The sequence below is a fragment of the Calonectris borealis genome, chromosome 3, assembly GCF_964195595.1.
Source record: "Calonectris borealis chromosome 3, bCalBor7.hap1.2, whole genome shotgun sequence".
NCBI lineage: Eukaryota > Metazoa > Chordata > Aves > Procellariiformes > Procellariidae > Calonectris > Calonectris borealis.
This window is the reverse complement of record NC_134314.1, coordinates 110,678,230-110,702,782: the sequence shown is the minus strand read 5'-3', so window position 1 is coordinate 110,702,782 and position 24,553 is coordinate 110,678,230. Positions and strand designations below refer to the sequence as shown.

General features: G+C 41.3%; 1 protein-coding gene across 1 annotated transcript in view; it reads right to left on the bottom strand.

Annotated features, from left to right (window-relative positions):
• ALK (ALK receptor tyrosine kinase) overlaps positions 1 to 24,553 on the bottom strand; it is a 316,153-nt gene that overhangs the window by 63,970 nt on the left and 227,630 nt on the right. Inside the window, exons 6-8 of the mRNA XM_075147934.1 lie at positions 12,393 to 12,524; positions 4,883 to 5,014; positions 3,217 to 3,317 (exon numbers count right to left, since the gene is read on the bottom strand). Of these exons, the coding sequence (XP_075004035.1) occupies positions 3,217 to 3,317; positions 4,883 to 5,014; positions 12,393 to 12,524 (365 nt within the window). The remainder of the gene's footprint in view (positions 1 to 3,216; positions 3,318 to 4,882; positions 5,015 to 12,392; positions 12,525 to 24,553) is intronic.

Here is a 24,553-nt window from a genome sequence, read left to right as displayed (position 1 = left end):
CATGTGTGGGAAAGTACAAGCTGTATTTATTACTGTATCTCCTGCATGCATTTTCACCCTCTTCTCATCTTTTGATGCATGTGGGACAGTACAGAGTAGGTCAGGCCGATTTTTCCCTTTCTGAGTTAATGAGGAGCCTCCCACAGGGCATGGGGAACGCTAGGGGAGCACAGCCTGCAAGGAGCCCAGCACGCTCCTGGTGACCAACCTCAAGCTGGGGAGAGCACAAAGATGGAGGGTCGCGCTTGTCCTGCACTTGGCAGCAATATGTATGCCAAAGATCATCCAGGCTCTGGAGTCTGCAAGTGCTAGCGTCAGCACTACAGCCAATAGCTGCCCAGAACCTCAGCAGGGAAGGTGTTTGGACCAGGCCACCCCACAAGTCTCCAGCGTGTTAGCAGTCATTTTCTCAGACTGTTCAGTCATCTCCGTTGCCAATCTATCACAGTGGAAGATTAAACAGCCAGGCTGAGGGAGAAAAAACAAGCCTGAAGCATTAACAAACTCTTTGTGGCTGGCACCCACTGTGGACTGCTTGACTGTTTCCTTATCAGCATTGAGTCCTGGTTGCATGGACATTCTGGCCAAAAACCAGAATCCTCCAGCCTGGCCAGTGGTAATTGAGGTAATGCAGCAGGTAATGCTCCTCATGCTGAGGTTGAAGTAATTAATTCCTACATACACCTCAGGCTAAAAAGCAGGGTGTCAGCATTTGCTATGGTGGGTGTAATTGTCTAACGTGACTGGATAAAATAAAAGCAAATTAAGGGATAAGGGGAAAAAATAATAGCTTCAATAGCTAGGGGGTCTAGTAGTGCCCCAGAGCTTCCACATAGCAGGGAGAGAAGAGAGGGGAGTCAAGATCAGCAAACTGGGGACGTCTGCTGGCCTCCTTGTTGCTCTCAGGGCTTGCAGCATACGGCCTTTGATAAAGTCCTACGCACAGAGCAGGGGTAAGCTCCCCTCACCCAGGAGAGGTGAGCAAGCTGAGTAGCCAGGACAGCACATTCAGTCTCATCCCCAGGAGTTCAGCTGAGCTAGGCATGTTGATACTGGGGTAGACACGGCATACAAAGAGGAGGAAGGATGACAGGCTTAAAGGCAGCGTCCATCATTAATATATATTGGTGCAGATGTGAATCTGAGCTGAATCTCTCTGGGGTACTGGAATCAGCTGTCAGAACTAGCCACTATGTAAGTAAACACTTACAGATATGTAAAGGAGCATGAGAGCTGGATCAAATAGAAGAGGGAGGGCAGGTTTATGGCTTGCTCTGGCTGTGGAAGAATAAATGGGTCTAATTTGCACACACTTGCTGAGATCCCTTTGCCACATGAATCATGAGTGAGTTTTGTCAGTGGGATTTCAGTTGCCAGAGAATCTGTCCTGGTTGTGACATGCCAGGTAGAGCTGTCAGCAGTGACAGGTAGAAGAAAACTCATCTTTTAATGCCTGAACTTGAGCCAGTTCAATCGGGAAGTGATTGAGGGTGAATAAATACAGGACAGCATCATGGTATTTTCACAACCTCTCTTCTGACTATAATTTCACTATAAGAAAGTTTGTTGGCACCTATTGGAGGAATAAGTGTGTAGGGGGGAAATATCTCCTTTCTCCTCTTGTGTTGTGCTGAAAAGTGGAATTAAATTATTCTGCTCACAGACAGATTGTTCCAGTAAAATAGAATTTGAAGCCACCAGGGGCTCATTGAGAAGAGAAGCTTTTACACTATATGAAAAGGCAAGAGACAAAACCCTTGCCAAACTCCTTCATTCTTTATTACCGACAGCTGCAATGCTGGATGCATCCGGATGCCTTTTAAGTGCCAAGGGGAGTGACGGAGGTGGGATGGCATGTGAGCAGATGAAATACATGGCAGCTTCTCCCCCGACGGCAAGTTTAATTATTTGCACTGTTGTATACACAAGAAAAAAAATATACACATATTGGGAAATCATTCACTCTGATTCCTGTGTCAGGTGGATTATGAAAAACACTCGTTCTTGCTGGTCCATGGCAGAACAAGGTCTTAAAATATTCAGAACCTGCATACGCCTTTGTCACAGAAAGAAGGAAAAACAAGAATGTATTTCCTAAAGAAGGAGGACATGAATATATCAAGAGAGCAAAACCAGATGCGCTTTGCTATATGAACTGAGATGTCCAACAGAAGTGAACCAAACCAAACTTTAAGTCAAGGAAACACCACCTTCTATGTACTTGCATTCCAGAGAACTTTCTAATGCATCCCTTCTTGTCCTTTCTGCATTTTAAGATCAGTGGAACAGGAAGAATCTGATTCTTTTGTCTGTTCAGTGCTCAACCAAAAAACACCAAACTGTGCTTTATTAGCATCAATTTTCCCAAATCCCTCTGCTCCAGGATCCAGGAGCTTGTGAGACATTCCAGGGTGACCATTCAAGATGTGAAATGCTCTAAGTCACTAGCCATGGTTCAAAGTTCTAAGTCATTAATAAATCCTGTCAGTGATAATATAATCTGTGAAGCTACAGACTAGAGTAAAAAGATGCAGACAGGTCATCCTTCTGTAATCTGCAGTTTAAGGGTTAGGTACAACTGACTCAGAAATGACAACCATTTGTGCAGGGTTGGCAAGCCTTACTATACTTGCTTAAGCTTTTCTGCTTGAATAAGAACCTGGTTCCATTCTACGTGAATTTACCTCTGCTGCTGTTAACTTCAGTGCACCTATGAACAAGGTCTACATGAGGACTGGTAGGTTTGAGGTGCAGCATGATGAAGATCTGCCAGCTCAAATCCCAGCTGTGCTAAAGAAAGAATGCACCATATTTTCTGAGCAGCTCGGGGGCAGTCCTGAAGCCTATTCTTTCTTGGATCTTGCATATACAATGTTTGTTCATGGAGTAAGCTTCTTCCTCTTTGCATTTATGTAATGCTGGTTGTCCCACCCTTACAGCATATACACCTAATTATGAAGACTGTTATACATCATGTGAGGCCATACAATGAGGACAAGATATGCCAAGCTTTTCCGAGCACATTTTGTGGCATTTCAAGCAGCTAACCATATCTTTCCCCTGCACACAGGGGCATTACATAAGCATATTTTATAGATAAGCCATCAGAGAAAGTGGTTGCTGTTCTACTAACCTAGTGCCTTTATTTGAAAACCAGAGACAGACACACAAAAAAGCTCTGTAAATTGCAAAAGAAAAGAGAACATTAGGACTTGCCTCACAGGGGGAGTTCCTCAAAGGAGCTGGAAATGCAGTGCTGGTCATGAGAGTGTTTGCTACTGCTGGTGCTTTGCTGGTGTTAAGGAGGAGTGCACAACCTGGATAAAAGAGCAGGAAGAAGGTCAAACTGCAGCACTCACCTTCTGGTTTCAGGATTTGTGAAACATCCCCAGAACCTATGTTAGCTGGCTCCTACTACAGGAGAATGCCAGGGAGCAGAAGGCTTTTTCAATTTATTAGGGATGCAGCTTCACCCAACAAACATATTCAGGAAATACATTTAAGAAGTCTGTCTACCTTCTCCCTACAGCTATCTTCTGTTCCTCCATGACTTCAGATTCATCCTCCTTGCAAGGCTGAATAACAAAATGTATCTTTTATGAACGAAAAGTAACTTGGAAGAGAATATTTATGTTGGCCAATCCCAAAACAAAATACAACTATGGCAAAATACCAGAGTAATATTAATGCAGCTGGAGGCCTTTTTGCTCTTTTAATCATTTGTTGTAACAAAAGGACCAAGGGCAGTAGTAACACTAGGGTTTTTCCTTGGCAGCTCTGCATGAAAAGGTGTGTATTTGCACTATTTCAGCTCTGCCCTCCAGCTCAGGAGGATACCTCTACTTAGAGCCCAGTTATTTGGGCTTTCATTGAAATTGCCTCTACAGCATAGACAAATCATGAATCAGCAGCACTTTATTGCCAGCTCCCCACAGTACCCTCTTTCTGGCTCTTTGCCTTCATGTTTACCTATGCTTCCATCACTTTGTGGTCTATAATACTGTGCACTAAGCCATCAGATGGCATAAATGCACTGTAGCCTATATCAGTTCACATAAAAGTAGAGAATTTTACTCTTCATGTTTAACTCCAGATCTAACTTTCTAAAGCAATGTTGGGATTCTACACCATTAACTCTACTGTTATTATTGTATCCCTTTAGATGCTCTGTGCCTCAGCCATAACTGCCTCCAATGATTTATATTATTGCATTAGGAAAAAGTTTATCCTGGCAGGTAGCCTGTTTGCCAAAACTCAACCAGCAATTCAATGGTTCAAAAACTCAACCAGTTCAATGCCCAAGGTTTAAACCTTCAATCGTTTGTACGAGAAGGATTAGAAATGAACTACTGGGATTTGGCTATAGAGGAACCAAGTATAGACTAATTAATTAAATTAATTAATAATAATTAATAATTAATTAATAATTAATTAATAGACTAATTAAGAATACATGGAAGAGGAACTCAAGGGACAATGGAGCAAAGAAAAGAAAAATTAGGAAATGAAAAGGGGAAAAAAAAAGCAGAACAGAGAAACAGAGGAAGTAAATAGGAAAATTGGAAAGAAAAAATCAGATCAATATGGAGGAGGGTCATGCAGATAATATTTGGTGTGAAGTTGTTTAGAAACGGTTAAGATTAGTATCTGGTGTCAGTTGTGGAGACCTGAAGTACCAGTCTATACCCTCAAGCCAGAAAGTGAGCAGGATAGTCTTTTGCTCAAAGCACAGAGTAGAAAGGTGGCTTTTGTTTCACTGGAGGCTGAATATGTAAGTACGTAGGAAAATGTGCCTTGTGTTTGATTACCTGTTCCCACCATTTGCGTATCTTTTTTGCTCTCCGCTGTTCATTCTCTGCACTTACTATTTACTCTCACACACCTTGTATTGAAGGAAAACGGTTGTGCTCCGGGCTTCCAATCCGCCATGGAGAAGGATGGGAAGCAGAAGAGCCCTGCATCCAGCCACAGTCTCCTTCTTCAAACGAACAGTAAAAGCCAGAGGGAAGATTTTCTGCAAGAAGGAAAGACATACACACACATACGGAAGAACCCAGGTGAGCTGAGGAGGAGACTCCTGGGCACACAGAGAAGCTGCAGTGACCATTCTGACTGGGTTGCTCAGAGCATGTGGGGCACCCCCACAGCTACTCAGTCCTTTTGTGTGGAGTCATGCGCGTGCCTGACCAAGGGGAGGGTGGTGGCAAGGGAAACAACCCCCAGACTGTGACTAAGCGACTCCCCCCACACTTCGACGCATCCGAGTGAGAGGACACATCTCAGTGTCCATTATGGAGTCTCCTAAATACAGGAGCCTCTACAGCTCCGGAGGTATAAACCCACTCAAGGTTATGCCTTGGAGATGGCTTTCCTAACCACTGCTTCTGCAGCCCCATGGAGGGAAATCTTGGAGAGGGATAAGTTCCTAACATGATTCCCCTCCCTTACAGTCTAGCCCTCTAGTCAGCCCAGCTCAGCAATGTGGCCTCTTCTCTCTGTGAGCACTGATGCGGTCTCAGGCAAAGCACTGAATCATTTTGTGCCTCAGTTTTTGCACCTGTGGATCTGTTTGGTGAGGTGAATGGATGAAAAGAGGATAGTTTATTTTAAGCCATACTTTCAGGCTTTGAAGTCCACTCATTCTGTCACTGGCTTGGGATTTCAGGCAAGTTTCCAGCTCCAAACAATAAACATACATTAGCTTTTTGCCTTTAAATTAACCAGTTTTAAAGTAATAGTCATCTCATTCAAAGCAGAAGGTAACTTCATGCCGCCTTCATCTCCTCCTCTACCTACATTGCCAGTTCCTCTTACAAAGGGTGCGAAGCACTGCTCCTCTTGTCCTGAGCCGTACACTTACATTGCCGTAGGTGAACATCCTCTACTTGGCCACAAATCACACATTTCCTTCAAGACTCATGAAATAATTTTTCCCATCATCCTCAATAAACACTCACTGCCTCCCTAATTTCTACTGTTGTCTAGTTCTACCTTTGCATTTCTCTTCTTCAGCATGAGGCCAGACTCTGTACTTATTAAGTAAGAAAGTTTTCTCAGCAGAAAACAGACCTTGTAAAATGCCATGTAAAATCACAACCACTATAACATGATTTTCACTTTTACTAAATCACTAATGATCCTTAATATAGATTCTGCACCCAGGGTGCGGCTGACAACTCTGCCAGGTACCAGAAGGCTTCCCAGTAGTAAAAGGGCACAAACTGGGTTTTATGGGGAAAAAGGTAGAGCACAAAGCTAGCCTGGCAGAAAAATGTACCCTTTTAATATAGAGTTACATTAGGCATCAAAGATGCCAGAAGAGAAGTAAAGAAGAGCAACCAGTCATTTTACCCTGCTATATAGACTAACCAGTCTTTGGGGCTGCCAGTACAAAGCCCCTGAACATGCTTGTTCAATGGGGGTGGTCTTTCCAATAAACCAGAAAAACTGCTGTGATGAACAGATGTAGCCGTAAAAGAGACGATGATATTCCTGACTTCTCAGAGTTTTTACACCATTGTGTACTCAAATCTGTACTAAAAACCAGTTTAGCCCATATTTGTTTTCTCCTTCCCTGTTCCCCTGAACTTTGCCTAAAACTATCTTTGGATTTTTTGTTGTGTTGTTTTTTTTTTTTTTGAAAGAAAGGAAAATGAGACAAGAGATCTGTTTAAAATTGCAAGATAAAAATGAAATTTCACGTGCAACACACTATAAAATTAATGTTTCCTTTCAACTGCTTGTCAAAATCAGAGTAAAAATTTCTTGACTTACAAAATGTAGGATAGACTCCAAACTCTGAAAGCAAGAGGATGTTGCAATTTCATTAGCTTCTGTGTGAGAAAAGGAAGCTCCTGAACTCAGATTTTGTTTTGATTATTAGGAATTTTTCCCTCTGAAATTTTCTATCTATGAAGTGAGGCACCAGTATCCAAATCTGAGATCATTCAAAATGTTTAAATATCGGCAGAACCCCCTGGCTGAGATTGCAGGTCAATTAAATACCTGCTGACAGGGCCTCAGCTTTGACTCACCCTCCTTAAAAGGCAATTCATTGTCAGTGGCACCTTCACCTATTCCTTGGTCTACCCTGAGAAAACAGCTGGGGAACACACAACTGCAGTGTCTAGACCACAAGTATTTGATTTTCTAGGAGCCTGAATCACAACTCACTTCACAGAGGAAACTGAAACAAATCTTATATCTGGGGCTTTTTAGTAGGGCCAAATTCGAACCTGGAACCTCTCATGGAGGTGAGAGCCATGTTTTATTATTATTTTCCGCAAGCACCCAAATTTGTTATGAAAAGATCAAAACCTGTACTGGAGTTAAGGCCTTTTCAAGTTTTTCCTTTTAAAAATCTCCAAATTCATTCAGCCTAGTCTTTAAACGTGAAGCTGTTAAGCAGAGAGTTGCTTCCCTGTGTTTTACCCTCTACAGAACTTGATTATATTTCATTGTGCAGCCTGAGGCTGGGATCCAAAGAAAATGACAAATTATAATGTGTCCTGAATTCCTACTGAAACAGCTTGGCTCGGTGTCCAACTGAATTCATTTCATGGCCATACGCTATCTAGGATGATGTAAACAAGTCAGAGCAGCAGGAGTCATCATCTAAGTAGCAATCCCTGCCTGGAGGCCAGAAAAAGCTCACTGTCAATGAACAAGTAAGGGCATAAATAAGAAGCTATTACTTTCCCAGAAAATTTCATTCCTCCTCCACAAATTATTTTTTTATGAATTTTCAGATGTTCCATGCACTGGATGCATTTTCTCTGCTGCTCTTTCTCTGAATATATACAACACCTACGATTCCACATATTGCTACTCCACAAAGAGCTCTTTGGCTAGCACTTTTCCATCAACGTGTACTTCTCAATTTTCTGAATGTTCATAATTCAAACTCACATTAGCACAGACACTGCACTGATGAGGGAAAGCTAATCTGACTTTACTGGAAAATCAAGTAAACGATGGGGCAGGAATTACACCTATTGAAACCTGCCATGTTGGATATTATCATTAGTGACAGAAACCTCAAAAAATTTAGACCTCAGTAAGATTAAAATGCAGCTTGTGGATATGGGACGGAGAATAGAGTAATCCAGTGAGATTGAAGCACTGTGAGAACGTAAGAGTCTCTGTTTTTATTTGAGTGATGAAGTAGAGAAAAGCTGTAGGGTGTTAAGCTTGTTCCTAATCAAATATTTTCAAGCCTTCAGAATGATTTAGATTTTGCTTGAAAGGTAATTAAGTTCAAGGTTTTTTTAACTTTAATGCAGACTTTTCATCCTTTAATAACAAGAAAAATTAGCAACTGACGTAATTTATGAAGCGGATGGAGCACACTCTCGATTCAAAACTAGGTGTAAATCAATCAGATACTACAGTTTAATGTTTTGGGTGAAATTCCAGACATATATTATAAAAGACACAAGCATAAAAATCTACTCTGGTATGTATGGACCTTTACCAAATATAGGAGGAAGTCTTAGAAGACAAAAAGATCATCTACTCAAAGAACTTAAAGAAGCACAAGAATCTTAAACATGAGTTTGTTTCGATGGCTGCCTCTATGCTAGCAAAGTTGGTCTGTCAAATTCTACCAGAAATGAAGCACAAAAAGGGAAAATACTTTTCAACACAGTCAACGAAGTGTTATCCTGCAATACCAGAAGGCTTTGCTGAGTTCAGAACTGCCAGAGGTTAGAATTTGTTGCTAGAGGTACAGCTTTTGATCAAGAAAGAAGCAAAAGGATTAGTGTATGCAAGACAAGAACCTTAAGAGAGCATTGCATGGCAACAGGTTGCTACTTCATCATTTTGTTTGCAGGGAGACTCTGCTGGGCTGTATCTATCACTAGGACATAAATGAATCCAGTGGTTTCTTCATGCATTTTTGCCTGGAAAGTAAACTGGCCCCTGTAGAATTAATTATCTATGCTTTTTTGGTCACTTGCTCATGTTATCACAAATTCAAATTTATAGGTTCCTATTCTAGCTGCCATCTGGTCTTTTGACAGATGTGTGCATGCTCTCCTCCTCCAACCACATCGCAGAGCCTGAATCACTCCTTTCATGAATCCGATACTAGTCTTCCTTATCTCACCTGGCAATGTGTTTAACATCTTTAAATATTCAATGAGGCAAAGAGTGAAAATTACCCCATAACCCAGTGGTTATGAGATTTATTTGAGAGATGGAGGACATTACTTTCAACCCCTATTCCAGGTAAAATTTATAAAATGTGGAAGAACAACCTCAGGAGAGACTTGAGTAACCCTTTTTCTTCTGAACTAGACCAGAACTCCAGATCACAGGATTGGAAACTCTCCATCAAAATAGGAAATATGGGTTCAAATTCACTTAGGCAGAAGAAAGAATCAGTCCTGGATTTGTCATATCCTGAGTGAATCCTCTAAGTTCTGGGTCTTTAGATAATAAATATACTATCAGTACCTTCATTCTTTTTAATTTTTTTTTTTAAATATATCCATTACTTTACTAACATGCTTTGACTGATTAACCAATATTTTCCCAGGCTGAAATTTTTTGGTGAATTTGAGACAGAAAGTAAAATAATTTTGGCCTAGCCAAAAGTATATGAACTTTTTTTCAGTAAAACACTTATTTTTGCCCAGACTTTCTGCCCTGCAACAAAAGATTACTGAACCAAGATATTGTTAACTAAAAAGAGAAGTACAAAACTGCTGAAACAAATTCTCCCTTTCTGTAAAGCAGAGCTCTGCCAATTTATATTAGTAAATAATTTGAGTTTTCATCTCTGTCTTGTACCATACCAGCTATATTACATATACAATCCTCTACTACAATAAGAGGAAGTATGTTACTTTTTGCAGTAAGTTATAATCCATAAAAGCATGAATTTACTAGCAAAGACCACAATCTGAAGTCTTAAAGTGTGTCTGCAAAGTATGCTTCTGCAAAGTAATTTCCAGTGTGGCACTTCCATAAATCTGTATGTCTGATCCCAAATCAACACAGTTCGGCATCTAATTCCACACCTGCCTCTTTGAAGCTGTCTTTTGCTCCTGCAAGGATATTTGACTATGACAAACAGCAACATGCTTTTCTCTAGGGGTCATCCCTCTCTGATTTTACGCTCTCTACACAGACTAATTGGTTGCATGCAGAACAAGCACCGTGACATTTCATTGGCCATTAATAAGTAAAGAGATGATAACAAACAGCTGGCGTTAGGGAGATTTTTTTTCAGCTAAGAAAGGAAAAAAAATCAAATGAATAGGAAGAAAAAAAAAAAAAAGAAAAAAAAATCAGTACCTGCACAGCTAAAAGACTGTGAAAGGGAAAAAACCCCAACATCTCCTTGAAGCTCAAAGATAGAAGCCTTTGGTTAATGGTAATTTTAAAAGCTCTCCCCTCAGTTTTGAGCATGGCTACATCTTTTTCTGACAGCTCTTTTGTGTAAGCAGAAGCATTTGGGAAACCCCTTTCTCTACTTTATGGATCTGAATCACTTTTTGCCACACTTGCAAAAAGCTGATGAAAACATCCGTGTTGCTCAGGAGCAAAATGACAACTGAAATGCTGAAAGATGACATACGTTTTGTGTTGGGCTGCCATACAGATGTAACTGACATCTAAAACATCAGATCATTTCTCTGTTTTGTGTAAGAAGTCTTATGCCAACAATATTCAACACAGTAAAGAGGCAAAAGCAGACAAACCAGCCATAGAATTGAGCAGGCTTGTAAGTGGATAAGCAGAGATACCCACAACTTGAGCTCTTGCTAAGGCAAGCCAGTCTTTTTTGTTGCTTGGGTGGAAGATGGTGCTTTTCAGGCCTTTTGGCTGGGGGTAAGAACTCTCATTCCCAGTACCTGTGGTTGAAAATAAGCTGTGTGGTCTTCTCCTCAAGCTAGGGAGTGAAACTCTGCTAAATGGGCGGTTAAATATGTTCTGCTTTTTACATTTTCTCATTTACATTCTCAGAACATTTCTTTGCTGACACAACTGTAAGTGCTATACTGCTTTATGCAAATAGCTACAGATGAATGCTGCAGGAGGGGGAAAACGCAACCAAACCAAACCCTGTGGATAGCGTATACGAGAGAGGGATTGGTCACTCCACCAACTGGCTCACCATAGGATACAGGGTGGCAGCTAGGGGCAAAAGCAGAGCCAGCTGCCTGATATGTGAATATGGACGAGACACCAGTGTCTAACATGATGGAGAAGCATATCATTTCAAGCTTTTAACTAGTTTACTAGATGATCCCAGGTCAAACCACTGTTCTCCACACCAATAAAATCTGTTACTTTATTTCTTTGTTAGCAACAAAGAACTGGAATTTGCTAGAAGTTGTGTGCCACTCTTATGTTAAGTTTATGCTAGAAACAGCAAAGGTCTGTTAGTCTAGACATCACCTATATCAACACAGCTTGTTTGAATTACCTTACCCAGGTTCTACCCTGTTCTAACTGTTGCATATGAAAGCTAAACTGAGAATAATTGCCTCTTCTATTCCAAAGGCTTTTGCTGGGACTGATATTTTGGTCAGGGAACACATTTTTTGCATACCAAATCAATGCAGCTCTGTCGACCAAAGTCCATAGGCTAGATCAGCTGTGACACATACACTTTAAATTGGTAAATGATGAACTCTCAACCATTATTTTTCTTGATATATTTGCCCTGTGGATAGCCATACGGCTGACAATCCACCACTCCTAACTATCTGTAGACTGGCAAAGGGGAAGATGCTGGAGGTAGAACATGTAGGGGTATAGCAAAAGAGATAAGGCATCTTCAAGACGGTTAAAAGAAGGTCCTAAAGTATCTAGGTTATGCAGCACAATTACAAAGTATTCAGGCACAGCCAGTTTTCAGAAAACTCAGGCTGCTATCTATCTTCTGCTGTATTTTATTAGACTACTGACTGCTGAAGAGAGGATAGAAAACAAGAGGAATTACAAAGACACAGGAGTTGGTCAAAGACAAGCTACTGGCTCTTTTTCATCTGAGAATTTATCTCTTTCCTCTCCCTTCTGCCTCATGCTGTGTTACATTTTGATTAAAAGCTCTAACAAACTACACATTTCATAATCCTGTAAGGCATCTAGCTATTCAGGATATACTTCCTTTGCATTTTTGATCAGGACCTTAGAAGAGATGAAGCACTACGAGCATCTTAAGAACCTGCTGCAGAACTAATGCAGGTGAGTACAGGAACATACCAAATGGTGCACGCCAGGCAGACATCCAGAGAAACTGCATGTGTTATGGAGGATACTGGTCTTTTGATAGTACCGAATTAGTCTATTAGTGCTAAAGTCTCAGGCATTAAAATTCAAAACAATCAATGCTTTTGGAAAAGGAGGATGCAGCCTGGCGGTTTGGATTTACTCACTGCACATATCTCCCTCATCTTCTCCCTCAGCGCAGTCCCTGATGAAGTCACACGCCTGCCCCAGCTTGATCGCTGTTCCATTCCAGCAGCTGAAGGAACCCTCCAGAGCCATTTTTGAGCCAGAAGCAGATCCTAGAGAAAAAGAAAACAAAACTCACTTTAGATTACTGAATTGCCTTCCTCTCAACCAACAGGTCATAGGATCTTGGATAACACTGAAGGGGAGAACACCTCACGAAATCCTCTCAATCCAATAATTACTTGATAAAGTAATTATTTTATTTTGTTTGACCTGTTTAATCTTCTCAAATATCTAATGGCCCACCTAACAGAGAACTTTAGTTCCCCAGGCATTTCTGGTGTTTTGACTTGGAAGACATCTTTGACCCTTGAAAAGAGGGTAGAAATCCTGCAGCCTGCTCTGTGGTACTTTTCAAGAACACCACAATATACATGATAGATTTTTAATTGTATGTGAATTTACTGCTAGACTGACAGTCCTGAAGATTGATATCCTCTCTGTCTAGTTCAGGAATAACATGGCTACATGGTTTGGAAAGAACACAAGCTTTCATCACACCCTCCTGTCAACATGTGTTACCTATGATTTGGATGTATCACGTTGTCATATTCTCTCTGCAAGAGAGAAAATAGTCTGATCTCTGCTTGTAGTTTTCTTTCTCTTCTATAGCCACTCCTGCTCCTGCATCCTGCACTCCCCTCCCCTTGAGTCAGGGAGCCCACAGCAGACTACATCTACCAAGATACCAGAATCACTAATTCATTTTACCTATGCTAAGCAGCAAAAGGCAGCTAGCAATGTGGAAAGGAGCCAAGTCTTATGAAATGAGGTCACTGAACATTACAGAGGCCAGTATCATCCATTCAGAAATGATCTTGAGTACTTGTCCCTTAGCACTGTCCTTTTCTGGAGGCACTTGATTCCCTTGACAGCTGAGAAGTCAGAGATCATCCAGCCTGATGGGTATCATTTTCCTTAATGTAGGAATTCTCTCATCCTGAGGTTTTTGATTGTAGCCAAGTGAGATACTTAAAAAAAAGAGAAAAAAAGGACTTGTCCTAAGAGACGTGTGCTCTAGATCAGCCACCTGGAGGAGGCAGGAATTAGTTCAGCAACATCCTACAGTCAGTATGTATGGAGGAGGCCAAGCTTGAGAAGTGCAAGAGCCCCTTCCACAAAAATCTGGGTGTAGATGCAACTCACCAAAACCTTCCTGCCTCTCTGCAGATTTGTGCTTCCAGTTCACTACTCCTAGAAGGCGAGCCTAGAAGGACGAAGAGGTTTGTGCTGTGAATTCCCCACTGCAACAACTCCTGCCCTGTCTCATATTAAATGGGTAAATGCTCAAGATTAAACCAAAGCCTCTGGGCAGAGTGAGCCATTGTTTGCCTAACTCATCTGTGCTTGCTAAACAGCGCAGCTACATCATGTTCTCTGGCACTACAGGGAGTTGGGAATCACTGGTGATTCAATTAGATGTGCATTTGATACTTTTATTTATATTGCCTGCCAAAACTAAAAATTAATGAAGCATGTAGGAAAACAACCACTATTTCTCTTCAAGCTTATTTTATGGCGCAAATCAATTCACTAGTGGGGGGAATACATGCCAAACCTTTTTAATAAAGGACCCCGGCTCCTGAAAAGGGTGCTCTGTGTTATTGTCAGCTCAATTTTTTTGACTGCCTTAGAGCAATTCTGGCTTGCTGCATACAGGCTGCACAGTGCCCTTGTATTTCAGTCAAGGTCAAGGCTGACTACAGAGGAGAGTTTTGCAGAAAAAATAGACCAAGTAACTCGGAGCCGGTTGCTGACAATTTCTGCAGGCCCCTTGGTAAGGATTTAAGGCAATGAGAATACATCCTCCTTGGCCTTGCTGTGCTCCTTGTAAAAATGCACTTTTAGAAACACTGCTGAAAGCCTTCCCTATGTCAGAAGCAAAGCTCTTCACATGTCACAAGCCAGTCACAGCGGGCTCAGGTCAGTGTGCAAATGGATGCTAGGAAACTGTAAGAAGCAACTCTGGTAACTCAGTAGGTGATCCCTTCTCCTAGGGGTATGCAATGAACCTATATGGCATCGAGATGCTGGAAGTACCACCTAAAGAAAAGGTACTATCTCTTCCATAAGATTAGTAACATCATGACACTCTTAAAAATGTTGAAGTCCTACTCAGATTCGGAAGTACTTTTGTCTCTTTGAATTACCCCACAGATGGCTTTGAAGAAATGCCCACGTTTATTACCAGCTCTTATGTCCCACTCAGTTTATCTGCAATCTTTTCAGCAATGTCCGTGTTTTATCCCAGCAGCTGCTGGGATACAATATGCAGAGATTCAGAGGAGGGGTTATTGTAGGCAATGGAGTTTTCCTGTTCACTCAATTCATTTTAACTTTGTGAAGGCACTCAGTTTTCCAAGCACATGACTGCATTAACACTAATTGTAATGGAACCAAGGCATTCGAGAGCACCTACTATCTTCCCAGGTGTCTTTGTTGCAGCCCAGGAGCATAAATCCCCTGAAGTCAACTGACCGTGGTATTTAAAAGCTGTCAGTTGCAACTAGACATCAAGCAATTCCAGGAGCTTTTCCTCCAAAACAAAGCAGCGGATTTGCATGCTTATTCATCTCTGAGGAGACAGAGCTTGAATTAGCTCAGATTTGCATTAGACGCGTATATACATGCTCCTTGTATAGGTTAGAGAACACAAATAGCAAAGCTGCAGCCCCGGGAATGGCTGGGCTCTGTGACAGTGCATGATTTATTCCTGTCTCCTGTTTGCTTGCTTACTGTGTGCACAAAGGCAAAATGAATTGGATAAAGGAGATGATTAACTAGGAAAACAAATAGATAACCAAAAAAAGCCCAAATACAAATGACCCTTTTAATGGGCCACTTGATGCAGGTGTTTGCATCCAAGCTCAAGGAAAATTAATTTTTAATTAAAATATTTTGTAACAAAAATAGACATTTGATCTTTTCATTTCCCAGCCCCAATCACTCCTGGCAAGGTGAGCCAGAATGACCTGGATCGCTGAGTCAAGTGGCCTCAGCTCACACACAGATGATGTGTAAGGAAAGGAAAATGAATGGTATCAAATAAGTATCAAAGTAAAATTTGTGGGAGACATCCTTTATATTTACAGCAATGTTTATGTAGCCAGTGGCATCCATAAATTATAGCAGTCATTAAGCTGTACCACGGCTGGCTTGGAGTCTTATAAATCATTATTTAAACAGCAACATTAAACAAATGGCATTTCAGGCTCTAAATTGAAAGGAGAAACAAACAGCTCCTTGCCGGACAAGTGCTGACTTTGTACCTCACAGGTCCTGCTTCTGAGCACAGTCCAGCCTTGGCAGTGTTCAAATCCAGTACCAGACCCTGGACACAAACGGCAGCCTGGGCTCTTGACTGCCCATGCTTTTGGACTTAAGTTTCCATGTAGCAGATAGCATGAAAGGGGAAAAACATGTGGCTTAGCCTAACGCAGGATAAGCAACTTACTGCTCAGACTGTGGGGCCAAATGGGATGTATTTCACTCCTCAGCAGATTTTCTCCAACTTGGGTTGCCTCTTCTCTCTTCCCCCCTCCCTTGATCAGCAGTGAAATTGAAGTGCGCTGGCAAGTTCTGGCGTATCTGTCTCTGAGGAATGTGGCCAGAAACACTGCGATGTTTGATCAGCGCAAAATGGGAACCTTCACCTACTGCCACCACAGCTGGCCAAGTAGGAGGGAAGACTGAAATTCTTACAGGCATTTCCAAAGATATCCCTTATCTTGCAAACTGGCTACGCTCCTAATTATCATGCAGGATTAATCAAGCTGAACATAATTATACCTTCACATGTTACATTCAACTTCTCAGGCCATAATTTTTAATGCTAGCGAAAGCTTTTGGGACCAACAGTCAGTTAAAGCCCTCCCACTCAGCGCACATTAAAACAAGAGCGCTTAATAGGACAGTACTCGGTTGTTGTTAAAACACCCTGCCATTTCTACTCTGCAAAATAAGATGAACAGAAATTGCAAAGACCCGGGATGAATGTGCACCCTTGTGCATGTTTTACCAAAAAGCAGCTGCTCTCTGGGCTGTCCCTGAGGAGTATGGCTGGACACAGCTGAATTGACTCCAACGGTTCTTGGGGCAAGACCCTGTACGCACACGTGGTGAAAAATATCAATTTTTAAATGCATGTATGTAGTAACAAATACCTACCCATGGAACTTCACCATGCTTATCTCACCATATGTGCTACCCTTCAAAAAAGAGAAACTTTCCTATTATTTAATTACACCTCTTAAATAACATTTTCTAATGGGCTAATGCTGCAGTCTAACGTTCCTCCACTAAACACTACTAAAAATCATGGATTGTGCAACCTCAGTGACAATGCTTATCTGTCACAAGTATTTGTCATTAACTTCTTAATTGCATCTGCTCCTCCTTTGGTTTGAGTTCAAGGCCTTGACTCAGAGATCATAGAATCATTAAGGTTGGAAAAGACCTCTAAGATCATCGAGTCCAACCGTCAACCCAACACCACCATGCCCACTAAACCACGTCCCTAAGGGCCTCATCTACACGTCTTTTAAATACCTCCAGGGATGGTGACTCCACCACTTCCCTGGGCACCCTGTTCCAAGGCCTGACCACTCTTGCAGTAAAGAAATTTCTCCTAATGTCCAACCTAAACCTCCCTTGGCGCAACTTGAGGCCATTTCCTCTCGTCCTATCGCTAGTTACTTGGCAGAAGAGACCAACACCCACCTCGCTACAACCTCCTTTCAGGTAGTTGTAGAGCGCGATGAGGTCTCCCCTCAGCCTCCTCTTCTCCAGACTAAACAACCCCAGTTCCCTCAGCCGCTCCTCATAAGACTTGTGCTCCAGGCCCTTCACCAGCTTCGTTGCCCTTCTCTGGACACGCTCCAGCACCTCCATGTCCTTCTTGTAGTGAGGGGCCCAAAACTGAACACGGTATTCGAGGTGCGGCCTCACCAGTGCCGAGTACAGGGGCACGATCACCTCCCTGCTCCTGCTGGCCACACTATTTCTGATACAGATATTTAAAAAGAAAGTACTTGGGGGATTTAAAGGTTGTGTGAAACAAAGAAAAGCTGCTGTCTAACTATAAAAGGATAGTGAGAATTCTGAGGAGTTTCTGATTATTGATTTTTCTATGACTTGCCATTTCTGATGGGCACATTATTTCCTCACTCTTCATCTCCAACCCTCCAGCCTTATAGCAGCACAGACATTTGAAGGCTAATGGCTCACTTGGTGCTGAGGATAGCCATATTCCAGGACAAAGTAAATTTTCTATTGATACGAGTCATTAATATCCCTGCTTCCACCATTAGAGAAGTTGGAAGGTATGAAATAAAGGAGGTAGGAAAGTGAAAGAAGAGAAAGACGAGTTCATGTGTAAGGGAACTGAAGCCATCCTTGGCAAATGGCCATTGAACTCCAACACGATATAGGGCAGATCACATAAATCAAAACTTTCACAGTGAGCTACACTGGCCTCATTTTCCAGCCACCCACCCCAGGACACCTGTATTCAGATCTGCAGAGAAGCCAAGTGGTCGCAGCTGCAAATGAGACCAGTGAGAGAGATACTTGGAAAACACAATGTCCTCAAAAAACGCTTTGAAAAAAGATTGGACTCCAGGTTTCTCACACCAGGCAGCCAAAATTAGTCAACACTTCATTATTTCTGGCTTTAATCTTTGTAACAGCATCATTACTGTTGCTGTCATTGCCTAAGGATGCAAGCGAAGCCACATTTGTAGGAGGCGGCGATCTCTTTTTATTAGACTGCCTGATACAAGCAGAAAAAGCAGCCCGTGTTTGTATATGCCTGAAAGCTTGCCCATTTTTCCAGTTACATAAATTGGCTTTAATCTTCTTATTTAACTTCCTATACATAAAATGGGAATAAACTCATCACAAGAGCTCTATGATGTTCATTTCATGAACATTTGTAAGGAACTAAGATGTTATAATAACAGAGCCATGAAAAAACCTGTAAGGAAATTATTTACTCTGTCTTCACAGTGTAGTTTGAATAATTTATGGTATAAAATGAACAGGGCCATACATTTGATGAAGGCAGGACAGAGGATAGTAAATAACTTCCCATTGAGGGAGCACCCGCTGTCCTGCATGCTAAGGGCACAGCATTGCCACAGTGAGCTACTCCAAGGTGAGAAATCTTGCTCATTAGAGCCATGTAGAAACAGAATTTTCGTTTCACAGAAAATGTCAACATTTCAAAATGTATCTAACCATAAAAAAAAATGCCCAAATTTCTCACCAAACAGAAGTTTCAAAACAATTCTGGGTTGGAAATACTGACTTAAGAGGTTTCAACACATAACTAAATATTGTCATAAACCCAAGAAATTTGAAAACATGTGAATTCAGACAAAGATAAAATGTTGTGCAGGAAACTCAAGTGGAAACTTACTGGTTTGGAACTCACTCATGTCAATAATTCAGCCAGCTCAGTTCTAATGTTCTCTCCCTCTCTGCTGCTGTTTCAAAGTAGGGATGTTATGCTTAGTGTACAAATTTTAAAACACCTGCTCCTTCAGCCTTGCCCTAATGCCAGTATGATTGCTTACACCAAAGAAAGCTTCACAGCACACCTGAGGAGCTGGCACTTGTTCACTGCCACCTTTCAGTAGCATGAACTTCCTACAGAGCCGTGCAGCCGGGCCCTCTGCAGTCTCTTGGTAATGCTTTTGACCAGGTCTAGTTACTTCTCCTACCTTTTGATTGAATGACTTCCCAATGTTAATGTTGGTGTGATGTAGCTTTTCTGAATTTACAGCAACAACTAGCTTCCTTAAAACTATAATGAAATAAGAATGTGGAACAAGAAAGTTATTTCACACTTTCTCATTTTTCAATTAGGGAAGTTGACTGAGGATCTAATATTTATCTTCATAGCTCCTGAGACAGCAAATAATTGCTGAGCGCGATAAATGACATGATAATATTTTTCCCTATTAATCTTGCACAAAATCTAGCTGCTTTTTTGTTTTTGTAAGGGCTCATGGTAACATATGTATTTTTTCCTGTGATTTGCTTACCAATCAATAAGCAGTTCCAACAGCACATGCAAACATTAATAGTAAGCAAGTAAACAAGTGAATTTTACAAGGAAGTGTGATTTTCCAGCATGCAGTGGTACCTACATATTCTGCAGTATCTACAAAATCGAAAAGGGCCAAAAGAGATGGAAAATACTTATTCCCAAATACCTATGAAACACTGTGTATGCATAGTCATTGGAATTTTTTAAAAATTTCATCTCACACAGCAGATCTTTAAGGTTTTCATCCCTAAATATGAACATCCTGACTTAGAACAATACAATGGGATAGAGTAATTTTGTTAAAATCCCAAATCTCATTTCTTCTAGTTGCTTTTTGTTGCCCGTGTTTCAATATCAGACTGCATTTGCTATTTGATTCCCTTTTCTCTCAGGTACCATTGCACCTTTGTGAGATTAAAAAAACCCAACAAAACAAAACACCACCACCACCACCCCCAGCTTTCATACTTCTCCTAAAAGCAGTGATTAATACATTTGTAACAGTAATCAACTGGTTAAAAAAAAAGACCAAAAAACGTTTTCTGTGATTTTCTGTGAATTTTTCAGAATACAAACCTTGGAGAGGGAAAATAAAAAGGTCCAACTTCTATTATTAGCTCTGCCATTCCCATCAGACCTCTCTGGGTCTGAATAGGCTTGGAGATCAGCTCTTATCAGCCAGCAGCCTTACCCACAGGGAACACTGGCCAGACTGATTGCTTGCTCACTGGAAGATGAATGCTGCTTGCCACATACGGCGGACGCTGACAAAATCATGAGGTGGTTAAGATCTCTAAGCTTATTTATAGACAACAGGAGCAGATTTAACACGGGTCCACGCTCAACATCAGACATGGAACTAAATATAAAATAAAACAAGTCTACTCAAGGCAAGTGATGAAAATAGTGCTTCCAAACTTCATGCATGCCTCTTTTTGGGTAAACTGTAAGAGTTGATTAGATAGGAAATATAAGTAATTTTTCACATTTTGCTTTGTAGAAGGCTGAGTACAAATCCACTTCCAACTACTCAAGTAAATTTTGTCTTTGCGTGTTCAGGCTCCTCAATTCCAAGCACAACCAACAGTGCCACCACACATAGTGCATTTTTTGCCCATTCTTATTTCTTAAAAACACCACATCAAGAAAAACATCACTAACATTTTAAAGATGAGGAAAGTAAGGCACACACGAACCAATTTCAAATAATGAAATGAGACTGTAAATTGCCCAAACCAGACTGACTCTCTGACTCCTGTTCCAACCTCTACCAGTTGAATTGAAGTTGACCAGATCTAAGAAAAAGTCACAGAAAGGAGAGACTGGAGATCGCTTGGCTCATCAAGAGCTGATTCCACACAGGTCAGATATAACCTCTTTCCGAACCCTGCAATAGTAGCATCTCAGTAATATCTCAGTCATGCGCTTTTAGCACTGCCAAACCAGTCAGAGGTACATTTGTATGCCTTGCCATGAAAAACACAAATAGAGGTATGACACTTAATTGTATTCAAACATCATTTTAGATAGGAATCATATTTTTCATTTCTAAAATGCAATTCTGCTTCTACAACTGTTTAAAGCAGTATCTCTCCTTTAGCTGTCAGCAGTATTAAATTAAGGTTTATGGTCTTACTGCAGATCAGTTGCTGGGGGAGATGGGTGGAATATCACAAATCAGCACAATCACGAGCATGCGTATGTGGTCCCTTTCAGCAGGGTGCAGTGATGCATCCTCACATCACAGCCAAACGCTTTACTGTGCAAAGCAGCGGCCCCACAGTGGAAGAGCAATAGTTGTTCCACGTAGAAGCAGAAATTTGCTGGGGAAGAAAGTTTCATGTCATGCCCATCTCCACTGTGCCAACACCTGCGAAACTCTGTAGTTGCACAAGTGCAACAAATTGTCGTCAAGGAGCTAATTTCCACTTTGTTCAAAAACTGCGCAACAATACCTCAAAATCTCAAAGCATAAGCAAAATGAAATTGCACATGAGCACTTGCTGTGAGGGAGCACAATAGTATTAGTGACACATAACAGGTTTGCCACTGGAAGGGACTTAATATGGATGGAGGCTATCCAGCTTTCAGTTCTAGGGAAGCAAAAGGAAACACTGCAGTGTTACCCTACCTCCGCACTTCCTTGAACATCAGTATGTTGGTGCATGCTATGACTCACTGGTGACTCTTCTAGCTGGATGCCCTGAAAACTACCTACATCTCAGTGCTTTGAAGCCAGTCCAAAGGGATGGAGAAGTAGCAGTTCTTTGCTCTTGTGTATCAGGCTGTGCTTTGAGGCCTTGCTACACTTGAATGAAACTATCCCAGGGGCAAAGCTGCTGAAGGTCAACTGCCCTCAACATCAAAAAAAGCCTGGAGAAGGACTCCTTCCTGGAGTCTGCATCCCTGCCGGAGGATCTCTGCTAACCCTTGAACATGTGGAAGACTTATGAATTGGGAATGCTTACAGAAAAAAACAGATGTCAGCAAAGAACACAGTGATTAGTTCTGTGTGAGCCAAGGTATATACTGAAGATAGTAGGGAAAAAACACAAGAAGGGATGACATTACAATTCCAAGACGACCACCGAGGTTTCAGGCAGTCTCTCTGCTGTCTTGTGGCATGCTAAAATACACTTTGGTAATGCTTTCCATGCAAGATCTCTTTCCCAAACATATACTGAGGTGCAGAGAGAATTGTAAGAGTTGACTTATGTAAGAGTAATGACAATATCATTACTCAGGTAATGAGTATGAGATGGCTGAGTATGAGATGGCTGTGGGTTGCTAGCCACAACAGAATAGCTAGACAAATGTTAAATAATATTAAAATGGCTTTTTTATTATTTTTAATACTGTGACAGGAATCTTAATAAAACAGTTGCTATGTGTAAAGACAGATCAAAGAGACAGAACATGTCTTACGTGTCTCTATAATCTAGGTTTTCTTTAAGATCTTTACCCTTCAGTGAGTAGACTGTGCAATCAAACTCTTAGAAGATTTTTACACAATTACTCAGCAGTGACAGTCATTTCTTTCACAGTTCTCATCTTCAAATTTGGCACTGTAAAATGTATGCCAACACAAAATATTGCTTTATATCCACTTTGTCAATAGGCTTTCTGTTGAGTGCAAGCTCCCCTTGAAGGTTCTTCCAACCCCTCTTCCCCCCATTTTGCTAATTGATTCAGTTGGCCATTAATTATTCTCTTAACTAGCATCAGCAATAGTATTAAATTCTCACAAATTTGCTATTGTTGTTATTATGTAAAATGCTCCTCCCAGCTGGGTAGGTTTCAGCAAAGCATAACTCTAGATAAACGCAAATGTACCTCTTCCTGGCAGACAAATCCTTTATAACTAAACCCTTTATAATTGCAAAATGATTCATTATACAAAATAGAGAAGTAGGAGGACACACAGCTTACTACTCATTCTTCATCAAGACCTAGCAAACATAAACCTTTGGGTACAAAACAAGTAATAAAAAGAGAATATGAAACAGGGGTTGCTAGCCCCACTGCAAAGTAAATGGGGCTAGTCTGGTTTTGTGGCAAACAGGGGTAGTATGCTACACATGAATAATTATGGGAAGGACCAGAAGGAGGAGCAGAGCACAGGGAAATGACATGCAGACCCCAACCCAGCCATACATGCATAGTATTCTGACTGTCTTGGAATCAAAAAACAGTTAAGGCATATAAGGAACTAAGAAAAGAGAAATATAAACCAATTTCAGGAAATAATGAAATTCTGTATACTCTCCACCAAAGATCTACTGGATTGTGGCGCAGTTTCAAAGAAGATGTTGGAAAAAAACCCCATCGGTTTAGGAGAGGGTTACAGTTAACAAGCTGTACTGGACACGACTCACTCGACAGCACAAACTGCACAAACACACTGAATAATAAAAAAGAACCACCAAACTTCCTTTTGGCCATAAAATGGACTAGGGGAGAATTAAAAGGTACTTTACGTTTACATGTGTCTACACTTGGTCTTCAAGTATCAATTTAAAAGATCAAATAATGATTAACATTAGTTTTCGTATGCATTTCATCAAGTCTTATCTCTAAGCAGCGGCCATCTTGGGGAGGTCAGCCATCTTAGGGAACACAAACTCTTCCTGTTTTTTACTATGATCCAGTGGTTGCTCTGTATTTGTACTTCCATTTATCTTAAGCTGCCCATGGTCCTCTCCGTGGTAAAGTTAAGTTAAACTGAATGCAAGGGTATTAGATACCCGCTATATATATTTTTACATAGAGAACAGTTAAAATACCTGACTTCCAGCCCTCCCGGGGCTTTAACTTAATGGGATGTGGACACAGTTCACCAGCTATAACGAATGTCACTGGCCAACTACTCGCATCACTGCAGTACCTCAAAGCCTGCAATGTAACTCATAGTGCATGGGGAATCTACATTCAGAAAGTTTAGTGAAATACTATCAACAAAATCAACTGCCCTGGAATTTGTACTTACACCAGGAAAAATGCCTTGCCTCCTTTTCCAGGATTTCTTGATAAACAGCAGCAGGACTCTTATGCAGCAGTAGTTACAGTAAAGGCTCTCAACTCTGCTGTGACCATGCCCTTCCTTCCCATCCCACAGGTATTACTGCTGCTTTTTAGTGAGCAATATAATTTTAAACAGTTTGTCAATGAGGTATCACAAAGATGATAAAAGTGCCTTGCCCTAGCATCTAATATGGATAAAATCAATTATCCGCTGTCCCACAGGCAGCAACATAGTCAGGAAGCTCAGAGGCCTCTGTGTCCACAGCAGCCAGGTCTTTACGGGCAACAGCCGCTGCATTCTCTGAAAGGTTTTCGGCAGAACAGTAGGACAGCCAAGCGAACTAAGAGCTGGCAAAGATAGGGTGACAAATCCAAATTATTGCCCCCCTGTGTGCGGAGCAGTTTCAGCACAGACAGTAGCAACTCAAGTTTTGTCCGCACTGCGAGAACTCATCCATCCTACGTCCGTTTTACCTCCCTCTCCTGTTCAGTCCAGTGACAATCCTGCTG